At 48.0% G+C, this 16,177-nt stretch overlaps 1 protein-coding gene across 1 annotated transcript in view; it reads right to left on the bottom strand.

The window, feature by feature from the left end:
• The window catches only part of LOC135917030 (microtubule-associated serine/threonine-protein kinase 3-like), a 391,234-nt gene that overhangs the window by 250,309 nt on the left and 124,748 nt on the right, over positions 1–16,177 (bottom strand). The window contains exon 4 of the mRNA XM_070539813.1: positions 5,175–5,340. Within this exon, the coding sequence (XP_070395914.1) occupies positions 5,175–5,340 (166 nt within the window). The remainder of the gene's footprint in view (positions 1–5,174; positions 5,341–16,177) is intronic.

Below are 16,177 nucleotides of genomic sequence, written 5' to 3'. Positions count from 1 at the left end.
AGCGATGATAGAGCGTGACCGAGCACACCGCCAGAGCATATGGTCTAACGTGGCTATATCTCCACAATCGTGGCAGGTAGCGTTGGTGTAAGTATCCGGATAGATTTTATTTAAGAGCGATGGATTCGGATAGGTATTCGTTTGTAGTAGACGGAGCGTTAATGCTTGAGCTCTATTGAGGCGCGGATGAGTAACAAAGTAGGTTCTACGGCTGAGATAGTAGTGTTTAGTCATCTCGTTGTAGGTGCAGGGCGTGTCCCTGTTCTCTAGTGAGTCGGCTTCCGATTGGTCGAGGGTAGCGCGGTGGGCAAGTTCACGCGCAGCCCCGTGAGCCGACTCGTTGAGGTTGGGAGGAGCACCTTTTATCTGACCCTGATGTGCCGGAAACCAATAAATGAATCAATGTCACCTATAATTTCATGAGTCCACACCGTAGATAACGAAGTAACTTACGCTGAGCTTCACGCATCTCGTTGATGCGTTATATTTCGTTTGCGGAATACACCTAGCAGTCACTTCCGATCAGTGCGAGTTCAACACTTCCCTCACGTCGTAGACGTGCCCCACTTCAAATAGATGAATTCCTTTCTCTAAATTCTTTTCACGAAAAAAGCTGTCAAGATCTTGTTCTTCCCGAAACCCGGCTAAAATTAATATCGGCACGCTTTTTCGCGCCTTCGCTACCGTTTGACAGGGTACCAAACACGCAGCGCGAGCTGCTGACGCCGTGAGTAATCCTACCACATTCGGGCAACTATTCGTCAGATGGCGCTACAGTTCGGAAAGACAGGGCGCCGCATAGCACTTGCCACGTGCCCATGAGGGCAGTATTTGATCCGCACCGATGGCACCGGCTGTTGGAATCTCAGCGCTGCCACCAGCTGTTGGAACCTCAGTGCTGACACCCGTTATTGAAATCGGACCGCTGGCGCCCGTTGTCGCAAATGGGTCGCAAGCCCCAAGGGTAGCGTTGGCCTGGCGGCCTGGGGCACACTGGAAGCATCCGAAGGTCCCGGCAAAGCATGAGGCGACTGCTAACAGAACAACTTGTTTATTCTAGCATCGCAAAGAGCGGGCGGTCAGGTCGACCGAAGTAGAGAGACGGGAGAGCACGTTACTCAACAGAAGAAATCGGAGCCTCTCTCCTGGCGTCCGGGGGCAGCTGCTCTTATACTCTTGGCGTCGCGGGCAAGAAGGAAGGTCACGGGACGACACCACGTGACAGCGGCGACGGACGGACTGAGAGACACGTTGGGACGAGGAGGTGACGCATCAGCCGGGCCGGCGCCGGTCAGACCTCCTCGCTTCACACTGGGGGAGCTCCTCTCCCCGGCTGCCGCGCTTTGACAAGCGTGGGCACACACACACACACGCACACACAAAGACACGTGGCACTGAACATGCCGGGACGCGCTCGGCGGGGATGCGTCGCGGCCGCTCCGAACGGGCCAAAATGTCCGCCGCTTTGAACGAAGCCCCGACGTCCGTTGCATCCGCGCCGGCCATATCGCGCGTCGTAGGCGAAACGTAACAGCAGCAATATAGACGCCGAAACTAGCGTGACGCGTGCTTTATTAACTTAAGTTGATGTGTTTTACTGTAAAACGCAGCTTAAAAAACTTCTGAAAGTCTTGCAGTAGGCTCTTATCCTTGCACGCATAAAAATTCAATCGTTTGCTCGGTCCGTGCGACGATCGGAAGTACTTGAGTTATGTACATCCAGTTCCGGCTTCACGCTATTGGCTAGTCGCTCATAGCACTTCCGGGCGACGAGCGACGAATTCTAGATTTGCAGAACCGAGCGATCGCGTGACAAGACCGAGCGATCTGTTCACGCGACGGCCCGATCCGTCGCTCGAAGCCGTCGCTCGTCACTGTCGCGCACAAAATCGCGTTCATGGGGTTTAGCCTTAAAGCTCTCGCTTTAAAATTCCGCCATAGCCCGTCTACGGCGATTGTCTAATGGTACCTTCGACTGGTCGGCTCCATTCTCCAAATCAGAATTCAGCAGATCCGGCGTTCCTCCAACTCAGAATCGGAGGAGAAGCACGCAAGCCATGCATATTATCGGAGGAGGAAATGACAGAGGCGAAACCACGTGGCTACAGGAAGCGTTCGATTTCGCCTACATAGCCGAAGCTCCCGGCGCTGCCGGGAAAAACAGCTGACGCGCCGGTGGGACGAGCGATCGAAAAGAGCCATCCGAGCGCAAGACACACCCTCTTTCGACCAGCCCAAGATGCCATAAGTCAAGCTCAAACCCCATATAACCGGTGTTGTTCCGCGACTGAGACGAGTGACGGCTTATAGAGCGACAGATCGCTGTCGCACGAGCAGATCGCTCGTTCTTGTCGCTCGATCGCTTGGTTCTGGAAGAAGTCGCAGTTTCGACCAACAGGCGAAGCATAAGTTGCGATAGCAAATTAGTAGGCAGCTATACAAAGTAAGGATAGTAGTTTTATCAGCCGTTAAACTTGTAAACATTCGCTTACTAACCAAATTAACAAGAATGGTGTCACACGCGCACAAGCAAACATGAGCAGAACTCGCTCAATGACTGCGGAACTCGCTGTCAAAACGGTGGAGTGAGCGAGCGCGGCAGCAGTAGCAAGCGAATTCACCTTCATGCTGACACTCGCCTAAACGAGAACTAAACGACTAAAATACAGCGCACACGAAGCTATCAGCATGTAGTACTCTGTCTCCATCGCAGATCGCTTTCAAGATAGGGCCGAGCGGTCGCGGGTGTCTGCGCCATACGCAGCAGCCGCCGGAGCAGAAGCCACCCCTCACCCCCGGTGCCTTGCGCGCGACGAAAGACGGCGCGCTTCCTCCCCGCTTCCCTACCTTGTGCGCGTGAGACTGAGCCACAGTCGTCTTCTAACCCTTGTACTCGCACATACGGCACGCGGCAACGATGCTATGACGGCGATGCTAGAACATGACGGCGACGCCGACGGCAGAAACACACGCCTGTAGTGTCCATAATTGATATTGCAATAATACGGAAGTAGTCGCTCGTCGTCCGGAAATGCTACGAGAGACTAGCCAATAGCGCGAAACCGGAACCGGATGTACAAAATTCACGTACTACCAGTTGTCGCACGGAACGCGCACACGATCGAATTTTGATACGTGCAAAAAAAAGTTTAAAACACCGAACGCAACACCTTCAGACATATCTTAATGTTGCTCTTTACAGCAAAAGAAAAAAAAATCGCAGTTCCGCCCGACAGGCGAAGCACCGATTGCGATAACAAATTAGTAGACAGCTGTACTAAGTAAGGATAGTAGTTTTATCGCCCGTATAAACTTGTAAACAGTCGCTTACTTACTAAATTAAGAATGGTAGAATGAATATGTAAACGTGACTGAACGAGGACGTAGAAACAGGCACACAGGGACAGCGCTGTCTTTGTGTGTCTACTTCTTTCTACGTCATTCTTCAGTCGCGCTTACACATTCTAGTATGGATTCAAACCAACTAGCCTGTCAACGTGTTTTAACCAAATTACCCAGCACGGTGTCCCTCGCCCACAGGTAAACATGAACACATCTCGCTCGATAAGCGTGGAAACTCGCTGCGAAAATTCTATAGTGAGGAATCGCGGAAGCAGCAAGCGAATTGACATTCATGCATGTCTAGCTTCAGCGCGAACGAAACGTCGAAAGCGGAGGTCATACCAAGCTACCGGCACAACCCGCACTCTGCAAACATAGATCACTTTGAAGATGAGGCCCACGTGGGCGTGCACTTTAGCCGCGTCGCAGATCGCTTTCAAGACACACGAGCGCCGGCAACGCGTCCCAATGCGGCGTCCGCCATAGTCGTCCGCGATTCGCGTGGCCAACGCCGTAGAATACGCCGCGGTTGTACGGAGAGGCCGGCGAGGAGGACAGCGAGGCACCGTAGCCGGAGAAGAAGGGCCCTCCTCCCTCGCCTCACCGCCCTGCGTGCAGCAGCAGCAGAGGGGCCGCGTTCCTCGCTCGCGCCATCGAGATTGCACGCCTTCACACATGCGGAACATCACGGCGACGGCAGAAATGCGCTTGGAATATAATTGCTGTTGCAATAAATACTTGCATCATTAGACCATGCATGCTTCACGCCATGCCTATTTGCTGCCCGGCATCACTGGGGAGATGTCGCTTAAGGTTATCGCTCGCGTGGGGTTTGACTTGTCGGCAACGAGTGGACGCGACAGCCATCTCCATCGCATCGCTTGTCGGCGTCACACGCAGGATCGCTTACATAGGGTTTATACGTCACGCGAAAGAATTCGCACTGAGAAGATACTTTATTTGACTTCAATTACCGCTGATGGAGGGGCGTGTGACGCTGCGTCCATTTTGACGCTTTTGTAGCCGAGCGCATTGACTGTCTCTGCAGGCCTTCTAAGCCTGCAGGCCGCGCAAGCGCCGTCTTTACCAGGACAGCGCGAAGGCAGATCGTGTACACAATACCTGCAGTTTCTGTGTAGTTGCTAGCACAATAAACAATTTTGTCCTTGAGTAATAAATTCGTGAGAGGGAAATTGGATGCAGGCGATACCTTCACACCTTGTGCCATGCAGCATGTCTACACGGGACACTTGCAGCATTGTATATTGATATTATATCTGCATTGATATCACTATAGCACCGCTCCTTCAGCGGTTAAGCCAGCTGACAGGTGCACCGATAAGCCGCGCCGGACGTTAGTTAGCGCGAGAATGATCGTGCCAAATCCCTGGATGTTGATGCGCATCACCTTCATGACTTTTGTATAAAAAAACGTTTGTTTTGAAGCCAGCGGCTGGATGCTAGCAGCGAGGCCCAGATGTGGATTTACACGCGCCTGGTCATGCTGCACCGAATGGCGCCGCAGGCACGCATGGTTACGCCACGTCATTAACTGCACCAGACTTGGCGGACATGGTACAAAACGCGTGCATACAGTGCAGGCGGTATTCGCCAACATTGTCAAGACGCACCACAATAGCGGCGACATTCGAGCGCGCTCCCAGCCGTATGCGCCGCTCTGCGCCATCGCCTGAATTGTAGCTAGCCGAGTTGGTTGCGCTACACGGACCGCTTAGTGCTACAGTGCACTGAGCACAAGTAATGAGCTCACTCGCCGACTGCATTTTCTCGCTGCTGGAAAAAGTGCGTGCGTAGCAACAAACAGCGCTCACGCGTGTGCAGTAGCAGGCGTAGTACTTGACCAGGAAGGGGCACCTGACGACGGAGGCCACCACCTTGTCGATGCAGGCCTGTTTGTGCCTCTGGAAGCGGTCGCACGCCACTAGCTTGATCGTGCAGACCAGGCTTGTCGGCTTGTAAGCCGCTTTGTAGACGGCGCTGCGGAACAAGTGGCGTGCTGCTGAGGCGTCTGACGCGCGAGAAAAATGCTCGTCACGCACGCGCCTGCGACACTTAAGGAAAGTTGTCGGTCCCATTTACACGGCCACGTCAATTGCTACAGCCTCGTTCTTCCATTGTTTTGTAACAATTACGTCACGCCAGCGTTTGATCGCTTCGTCGAAATAACTGATTTAGTCCAGCTGCTTCGTGAGGCATGGAGGCACTTGTTCGGGGGTGTTTGCAATATCTGACAGAGGTACGCGGACCTCATACTCTGACCGCTCTAGAATTGGACGCCGTTTGCTTGTTGCCGCCGTACACTATAGACCGTTTCATCGGGCGAGGAGGATAGGGCGCGCGGAGAGCCTTTCCTCCTCTCTGGCTTGGGCGATCCGGCGCCGCGCAGCTTGAAAGTATTGCTGTCGCGTGCTGTGGAACGATTTCTTGGTGTTTTAGATCGTACTCTGTGAACTTTACGCCGTGTCCTTTCATATAAGGTCGTCAGGAAAGCCTTTCGGTGCATCGGTAACTACAATAGGCGGAAATATCTTTTGGGGGCGCGAAAATGTGCCGCGTTTTATCAGCCGCGGTGTACGCACATTATCAGTCGCGGTGTGTGTATGTGTTAACTATTTTACTTATATCGGTTTTAACTCGGCAAAGAAAACCGGTGTATCTTTATTAGCAGGATGAAATGGTAAATCTGCTCAATATCTGATCGCTTGGCATAGGGAGTAAAACATAAAGCATAAGAGCGCATGCTCGTGCACGGCCAACCTAAGGCAACCGCGAAACATCTAAGCGGCAGGCGCAATCAAATATTTGTGATGCACCGGCATCGTTCTCGCGCATTTCAAGTCTAGTAGGCTTGAAATTACCATATGTCTACGCTAGCCTTCCTGCATGAGGCCGATGGTGCTGCTCAACACAGCGATCACTGCGGTTGGTGATCCAGCACGGTACATATGTAAGCTGTGCGCTTCGGCATTGCTTTTTGGCCTGCATACAGCCATAATATATGAGGGATCGCATAAAAAGAATGCGATGCCTATTTTTGTGCACAAAATTTCCGTAATACGTGTGAGTGTGTCGTAGAGAACGGAACGAACACAACCGAAAAAGAAATTCGGGTATCATCCTCTTTCTAGAAAACGCAAGAGAAAACAGGCTAACACCGCAACAGGGCCTCGCATAGTCACGCCGCACAACGTTTATAAATATATAACCGCTGATGCGGTATGCTTGGACCAAGCGGTATATAGAACGAAGATATATGTAATCCAGCACCTACCACTGCTTAGGACGCTCGCGCAGTTCGTAAACAGTCCCTTTGCTGGACAAGCGTAATTCAGACAGTAAGGTATGCTGCTATCACTTGTCAAAACTATTTTATTCAGGGGCGGAAACCTCATCGATCGAACGAAGTACTCAGGCAATGTAACCTGCAGCGAACAGTCTGCACGCTTGTCAAAGTATAACATCACAGCTCCATATCGTAGCAGAACGGTACTTACGCTCACGCTGTTACGATCGTCGCGTATGTTTCATGGCTCCTAAACCGCAGCTTAGAAATAGAGGACAATACTGCAATAAGGTCACATTATGACTGGAACATTCAGAGCTACACAATTAATCTCCGAGGCCAGGCACGTACCCAAGGGGGGGCCCGGGGGGGCCCGGGCCCCCCCCGAAATCAAGTGGCATACCCCCCTCCCCACCCACGCCACCACTGCTCACACATTCCTAAAGCGCCGCCAGATTAATGTTGAGACTTGGCAGCTGTTCATCGGTCAGCCTTATGCTGCCTTTTTCACTCCTTTTAGATGGCGGTAGTTATCGGCATCTCTTGTAATGTGAAGGACAGTTTTCTCATAGATTCCGCACCCGCGCGATTGACTCGAGATGCGCTCAGTTGTCACCATCTATTCAACCGTCACGCGCATAGCTGTTGCTTTTGTTAGTTCAACCTTCTTTGTTTAGGCTGATCCTGGGACCAGGAGAGGGATGCGGCTGTTACTCTGCTGGTCTGTACTCTCATGGAACGAGTTGCGGCCGGAGAAAACACCAATTGCGTTTAACTTTTCCCTTAGCTTCATTATTTCCTTGAGTTACGGCTCGCCGCGACGCTGGCAGATGCCCGGAACCATATACACGTGATATGGGTTAAATAAGGAATGGGAAATAAAATGCGTCCATCATGAAACCCTGCAATAACCCTTAAACCCATAAGCAAGATGACTGTTGCCAGTTACCTCGTCTGTTTTTCCTTAATTGTATAGCACTTTTCGTGCAAAATTGGAAACCGGAAACAAAAATCGCAAGGAGTTGAGAAATTAAGCGATCTACTAAGGGAGAGAGCCAACGCAACAACCAAACTGCAAGCAAAAGCGAATAATAAAAATGTTGACCATTGTTTATGAGAATATTTATGGCTCAACATCTTTTTATTTAAAAAGGAAGTAGAGAAAACGCCGCCGGAAGTGGAGAATAATGACTTGCTTTGAATGACGCTTCTACAGTTATCGGTTGAACCGCCTCACGTAGCCACTTCTCTGCTGTGCTTATGTGGGTGTTTTTCTAACCTTTCTCGGTGAGCGCAGTACGTCTAGAATCGCAGAGTCCTGCGCTCTACGCGGTTGTATGGGACTGGCGGCCGCACAGCGTTACGCAATTCGCGGAACTGTCAAAACTGATCCACAAACCGAAAATAACTGATATTCGAAACTATAACATGTGAAAGAGTGAAGAAGCCCTAAAAAAAATGAACGCAGCCTGAAATCAGTAAAAAAGAAACCTGGCATAGGACAAACCATGATATATGCACTAAAAGATAAGAGGGATAATATCATAAGCAATCTGGAAGATACAGTAAAAGCAGCGGAAAAATTCTAAGCTGACCTGTATACAGTACCCAGAGGAGTCACGATACCTCACTTAGAAACAGTAATGAACAGGATACAGAAACTCTCCTATAACTAGCAATGAGGTCAGAAGGGCGCTGCAAGACATGAAACGACGAAGAGCGGGAGGAGAAGGTGGAATAAGTCCATTTATTTAAAGATGGAGGAGACATAATGCTTGGAAAACTGGCGGCTCTTTATACGAAGTGTATATCGACTGCAAGGGTCCCAGAAAACTGGAAGAATACAGACATTAATCCTAGACTAATCCACAAAAAAGGAGACGTTAAAGAATTGAAAAATTATAGGACCATTAGCTTGCTCCCAGTATTATATAAGATATTTACCAAAATAATCCCCATAGAATAAGGGCAACACTGGATTTTGTCAACCAAGGGAACAGGCTGGCTTCAGCAAGAGATACCTTACAATGGATCACATCCATGTCATCAATCAGGCTATCGCGAAATCTGCAGAGTACAATAAGCCTCTCTATGTGGCTTATATAGATTACGAAAATGCATTTGATTCAGTAGAGATACCAGCAGTCTAGAGGCACTACGTAATCAAGGACTACAGAACGCTTACGTAAAAAGCTTGAAAAATATTGCTACATGCGTGTGGTATTTGTTTGTTTGAACGAGGTGCGTGGGCGCCATCACTTAAGAAAAGAGCAGGAAGAACGAACTGGGCTCGCGCTGTGAATCTAACCGGTCAGCGCTGCAACCGTTGTTGTAAATATAATCTGTAAATAGTTTGTCGTCTTACTGGCTCGTCCTTCGCGTAAGAATATATACAGAGGTTCTACAGCTACCTTAATTCTACACAAGAAAAGCATGGAGATACCTATAGGAAAATGGGTAAGAGAGGGAGACACAATTTCTCCAAAGCTATTCACTGTGTGCTTAGAAGAATTCAAGCTAATAAACTGGGAAGGCTTAGGAGTAAAGATCGACGGCAAATATCTCAGCAACCTTCGGTTTGCCGATGACATTGTTCTATTCAACCACAATTCAGACGAGTTACAACAAATGATTGGAGACCTTAACAGAGAGAGCGTAAGAGTGGGGTTGACTATTATTATGCAGAAGATGAAGATAATGATAAATAGCCGGGCAAAGGATCAGGATGGCCAGTCGGCCACTAGAGACTGTGAAGGAGTACGTTTACCTAGGTCAATTAATCAGAGGGAAGCCTGATCATGAGAAGGAAATTCACAGAAGAATAAAAATAGGTTGGATCGCATACGGTAGACATTGCCAGCTCCTGACTGGAAGCTTACCATTATTATTGAAAAGTAAGGTGTGCAATCAGTGCATTTTGCCAGTGCTGACATATGGGGCAGAGACTTCAGAATGAGTTAAGGACCGCGCAAAGAGCGATCGAACGAAGATTGCTAGGCATAACGTTGAGAGAGAGAAAGAGAGCGGTTTGGATCAGAGAGCGAACGGGTATAGACGATATCCTAATTGACATCAAGAGGACAAAATGTAGCTGGGCAGGTCATGTAATGTGCCGGTTAGATAACCGTTGGACCATTAGGGTTACAGAATGGGTACTAAGAGAAGGAAAACGCAATCGAGGACGACAAAACACAAGTGGAGCGATGAAATTAGGAAATTCGCGGGCGCTAGCTTGAATCGGTTGGCGCAGGACAGGGGTAAATGGAGATCGCAGGGAGAGGCCTTCGTCCTGCAGTGGACATAAAACATGATGATGATGATGATGATGATGATGGAGGTGGTGGGCCCCCCCCGAAAAAAAAGTCCGAGGCTGATTGTAGACTCGAATATGCGCGCACACATCGCGCTGCGTGTTCCGTCCACCTCAACGCCAGCAGAAATTCCGGCCATGACGCCTTAACCCACTTCAGCACGTCTCACAGAACCGTTTACCACGTAGAACACACACGTAATACTAAACAGGCCGTACGACGGCGAAAACAAACGCCAGAACCTGCCGCCGAGCGTATACCTGCCATGCAAAAGACCGCTTTCACCCAAGCCAGTATGGCGCTGCTCATAGGCGGCGCCACTGCGCTCACAATATGGCGGCGCCTACGAAAAAACGGTCTATAGACACACCCCGTTTCCATGCGTTCTCGGTGGATCTATCGCACGCTTCAATCCGCGATTCGCAACCAGCCGCAACAAGTTCCGCTAAAGGAGCACTGACACAGTCTTCCGTTTTTCCAGCTTAAATATCTGTCGATATATAGTAACCGCAGTTTCAAGCAACTGTTGATTGAGCGCGCGACAAGTAATCATCACATTTGAATGATGCGGCCGCTACAAAATCGGTGGCAAGTGTGCAATGGCTTTGTTAGTGAAAACAATGGCACGTGATCAGGTGCACATATTATAGGCCACTGACGCACCACTGAGTCATGTGCGGCGTCTCAGGGACGGCGAAAGCTAGACAAGCATTCGGCACGCGCGTATGACGTCACCGTCTCTGGTGACGTCGCTTTCAATGGCTACTCATTACGAGGGAGGCTGGGACCAGTTTTGCCATTCTTGTTCTCAGGGACTTTCTTTAGGGGAAGGCAAGTGAATAGTGAACATTCTGAAGGAGATAACACAATTCTAGCAAAGCAATTACGGCTAAGCGGTTTTAACAGCTTTCAGGTACTCTTATTTGAGAACACCTTCAAATGCTGAGATGGATATAACTGGAACAGCTTAAATTACCGCTTCTTTGGCAACGATGGGCCGCTGGTTGCCAAAACAATGGCACCGGGTAAATTTTTTTGGTTTCAAAATTTATAGAAATTAAAAATAAATTATGGGGTTTTACGTGCCGAAACCACTTTCTGATTATGAGGCACGCCGTAGTGGAGGACTACGGAAATTTGGACCACCTGGAGTTCTTTAACGTGCACCTAAATCTAAGTACACGGGTGTTTTCGCCGCCATCGAAATGCAGCCACCGTGGCCGGGATTCGATCCAGCGACCTCGTGGTCGCGGGATTGTGCTCAGCAGCCCAACACCATAGCCACTGAGCAACCACGGCGGGTTATTATAGGAATCGTAGTACTGCGGCTCAGTGCCTACACATCAGCAGGATCGCGGCTGGCCACCTAAGGTGACTACGGGACCGGCCGCAGCAACGTATTCGCTACAGTGGGAGGACAGGAGGCACCCGACCGTAATGACGAGCAGGGGCAGCAGCGGTTACCCAGCGGAACTCTGCCGACACGCGCAACCAGCGCGCTTCATCGAGGCTGGTGAGCGACAGGAATCGCTTGGCACTGTTGGTTAGCTCGGTTCTGCCTCGCAGCATTTCCTCAGGAGGTGTTGAGCTGTAAATCCTAGGCTACCAGATAGAAAAACTTATCACTGCCGTCAACGCTATTCAGGTTTTAGGAGGACAGTTAATAAAAGAGGTCACAGTTGAAGTGATCCGACCTTGAGCAAACTTTTCTGACATATCCATCTGAGACAGAGAAATCTGTCATTTTATTGCATCTGAAGCAATTGCTGTCTTAAAGATATGTGAAACCAGAGGCGGAAATGGTTCAATCACGGTTTGAGGCTGTGACCAAACGGTTATCGCGCGTTGGTGTACATTTGTTATACTTTGATTACCGTATATACTCGACTAAGGGTCGTGCTCATGTAAGAACCGCACCCCGAACTTGGCAGTCCAAAATTCAGAAGTACTGAAATAAAGAATTCGGAGACTGGGGAGAGCGTCGCAGCTTGTATGCATAGAGCCTGAGCGCTATCTGTGCGTCGTCTTCGGACATCGTTGTGAGAAGCTTTGACGTCAGAGTCATATCTATAACACCATAGAGGGCAGTTAAGAATTCACGAGTGCACGCTATGCCGGAACTTGAGCAGCGCTAACAGCGACCGGTGTTGCGGAATGGGCGCCCCCATTCCAATCCCATACCGGGAAATTAGAACGTGTCGCAATCCCATTCCTTTCAATTCATTGGAGTGAAAAAAAAAACTTAACCCATTCCCGCTCCGGGAATGGCCGGGCAGTTCAATCCCATTCCTATAATTCCTCAACGTAGGAAAGGCATGCTGGTACTTTTATCGAGTTACCGATCAACGCACCATAAAGCTGATGTGATCAGATGCGTTAACAGCTGCAAAAATACGCGAAACACGTTACCAAGGTCAAGAGCTAGTAGCCAGGTGACATATCTCGTGCAGTACAGCCACACTACTAATTCCCATTGGGGCAGTTCTCCCGCTACCTAGAGTATTTGCATGCTCAGCATGTTATAACAGGTTGTGATGTTTTAATATGGTTTAAGCTTAAATATATCAACGTTAAGTGACTGCACAGCGTGTCTTTGGTTAGGTGTCTTCGTGATTTCTAAATGCTGCAGTAAAGATCGCAAGCAGTTCAAGGTGCAAAAAGAAGCTTTATTTTGGTTTTATCCATCGAAATTTTGCTACACAATGTCATGAGCTAAATGGGCTCTTCACCGTTGAGGTTCGAAAACCCAAAATGTAAATAGCGGCTGCTTCAACGGTCATTCTAAAAACAAAAAAAAAAGGTGAGATAAAACGACTGCATTCTACCTAAGTATGTGTTGCGCTTCGCAAACATGAGCTGCTCGAAAGAGGCGCTCGACAGTCGGTTTCGCTTCCCTGTCATTATCAAGGATGCCGCAGAAAACGCGCGTTCCACGTCAGCTGATGTTGCATTCACAGTGAAAACAGTGGAGTAGCCAGAAATTTCGTTAGGGAGGGGGGGGGGGTGACATTGCAGGTCGGCCTCTTCCTTATAGAATTTGTCGAGGGATTAAGTGCGCGAATAATAACTGCATTGCCATTGCCACGGATGCTGCAAACGAATTCGTGAACGCTGTGCACTGTCAAGACAAGCCAAATCTGTATTTTTTCATAAAAGAATATACTAATATGTCTCAAAAACTGTGCCCGAAATATCTGATATCATTGCTTCCACATTTTTTGTCTATTTATAAGATAATATCAAACGAACTTCAGAGCTATATCAGTTTGAAACCAAGAAATCAGTACGTGCCACTGACATGAAAAATGTAAAGGCTATGAAATGAACAAGTTGAGGGCAAATATTTTCATGAACCTTTGTAATTCAAGAACTTTGTTTATGTTTTTGCATGTATGACACGGCAAGGAAAAAATCTCAGTGACGCTGTCCTTCGTTCTAATGTATTGCGCAAGCTGTCACCGGTCGTGTATTGTGAGTAATTGCACCGGAATTATAGTCGCAACAGAGAGCACATATAAAGAGCAGGAGAATGCAGATTATACGAAGGCGAGCCAAATGAAACTGAGCCAATGCGAATATATGACAAACGGGGTACTATATTAGAGCGTAGTCTCCATGAGCATTTAGAAATTTGTCCGACTGACTAACGAGCCCCGTGATTTCCGTCTCATAAAACACCGTGGGTTGCTGCTCCAAGAATTCTCTAACTGACTGTTTCACATCATCATCCGACACGAGTCTGGTTCCCTTGAGGTGTTCTTTTCAAATGCACCAAAATGTGGACGTCCCAGGGCTACAGGCCTGGGCTGATGCTGCAGCATTTCACTCATGAACTCCGTTTTCGCTCAGTTTATGTTAACCACATCAGCGACTTGGGGACGGGCATTGTCGTGGAGCAAGATGACCCCATTCCTAAATTTTCCACGTCGTTTGTTCTTGATTGCGACATGCAGCCGATCCGGCGTTTCAAAATACCGGAAACGATTGATAGACTCTCGAGGTTTAGCAAAATCTAGCAGTAATGGCCCTTGACGATAGAAAAAAAAAAAGCCAACAACAGCTATCCGGTGGAAATGCCGGCCTTTGCCGATACGCTTTGACGATACAAAATTGTTATTTTTTCATACTGACAAGACTACCAGAGAAGTCGCTGAAGCATTTCATATCACCAGAAAATCTAATAGTTGCGTTAGCAAAACATCTTTAATCTTGTCGGTGAAAGAAATGGCATTGCTGCATAAAGGGTAGGGTGCCCACGGCCGTTTATAGATGCGTTAAATAGTGTGTACCATTGTTTTGTGGACTTACTAGCTTCCTGCGGGGACGTTGAATTGAATCCAGGCCCGTCTACCGAAATCATGCTGCAAAAAATTATGGACGACTTACGAGAACTTAAGGAAGGTGTGGCCATATCAAACCGGCGTCTAGATGAAAGTATTGATAAGTTAGCTTCCATTGACCGAAAAGTAGAGGATATGTCGACTACTGTTAAGACCTACACAGTCAAGGTAGACGACCTGCAGAAAACCGTTGACAGCCTACTGCTAAAAGTAGATGACCTTGAAAACCGAAGCCAAAGGAACAATTTAATACTGTATGGTCTGCCGGAACCGAAGGAAGAAGCACACCAATCTTTGGAACGAGAGGTTTCGACAAAAATCCTTGACAGCGTACTAAATGTTCCAAATGTTTCAATTGAGCGAGCTCATCGAATAGGGAAGCCTAGGGACGACAAATTCCGCCCCGTAATATTCAGGCTAGTAGACTACCGAGACAAATTAAAAATACTGAAAGAGTGTAAAGCTTTGAAGAACACTCCATACAGCATCTCAGAGGACTTCTCTCCTAGAGTCCAATCAATAAGAAAAAAGCTTTGGACCTGGACAAAAGAGAACCGAGACAGAGGCGACAAAGTATTTCTATCCTTCGACAAGGTTAGAATCAATGGCAATACATTCAGATGGGACGAGGCATTGGACAGGGCAGTTCCCTCAGCAGCAAATTGACATAACCGGTCTAATTCCAGTCAAAAACAGCGCGAAAGTAAGACTAAAGCACATTTGTTAGAGTTACCCCCCGTCTTCAGTCCGCTAACTGTTTTAAATGTTAACGCCCGGAGCGTTGTGAACAAGTCTGATGACCTTGAGAGCCTACTTCTTAGTTACAATCCTGACATCACGCTTCTAACAGAAACATGGCTTCATAATGCTATCCCTGATTCTGACATAATACCCAGCTCGTACAGCATAATTCGCCACGACCGTGGCTCGAGAGGGGGTGGTGTCGCGACCATAATAAAGAATAGCATCCCATTCACATCCATTCCACACAATACTTCTGCTGAAATGGTTTGGATTGCAGTGCCGTCTTTCAAATGTAAGGTTCTTATTGGTGTAGTATACAGGCCTCCGAATGCAGATATCTCAATTTTGGAATCGCTGCATGATTTTCTTTACGTCCACAGTAAACACTATACTCATATCATTTTATGCGGGGACTTTAATCTGCCGATGATAAACTGGGACGATCTCTGTGTTCGGCATTCTTGTCAACATGCTGAAATGCTACTCGATTTGGCATTTTCTTTTAATCTAAAACAAGTAGTAGGAACACCTACACGTGTTACTTCAAGCTCAAAAACTATCCTCGACCTTGTTCTTATCTCTGAAACAGTCAGTGAAAAAGGATTTACTGTAGAAGTTTTACCAGGCATATCAGATCATGAAGCGATTCTGCTTAAAAGCAATCTACAGCAAAATATTATCCGTTGTCCAGACAAAGAAGTCTTGGATTTTGGGAGAGCTGCAGATGAAAGTCTACTCGACTACTTAGAGCAAGATTTCGACATTTTTCTTAAAAAATCAAATCAAGGTGTCACCTGTGTGAATGATTTATGGTTGCATTTTAAGGACGCAGTGCGGGAATGTATGCACAGGTACATTCCAACAAAACGCAAGAGAATGGCCCGCAATAACCCTTGGATCACTCGGGACATACTGCAGCTAAAGCGCCGCTTAAAACGCTTGTCACGCCCCAATAGTTGTGTCGATCGCTCTGTGTTACCGTCAATGCGTACCGAACTTAGGAAAAAAATAAAAGACTCAAAGTACCATTTTTTCAATGTTAAACTACACTATTTTTTATCTAACGCCCCAAGAAAGTTTTGGATGCACATAACCGAGAAAAAGAACCCGGTCACCAAAATTAGATTGAATGATAC

The sequence above is a fragment of the Dermacentor albipictus genome, chromosome 6 (genome assembly GCF_038994185.2).
Source record: "Dermacentor albipictus isolate Rhodes 1998 colony chromosome 6, USDA_Dalb.pri_finalv2, whole genome shotgun sequence".
NCBI lineage: Eukaryota > Metazoa > Arthropoda > Arachnida > Ixodida > Ixodidae > Dermacentor > Dermacentor albipictus.
This window is presented reverse-complemented; position numbering and strand designations above follow the sequence as displayed.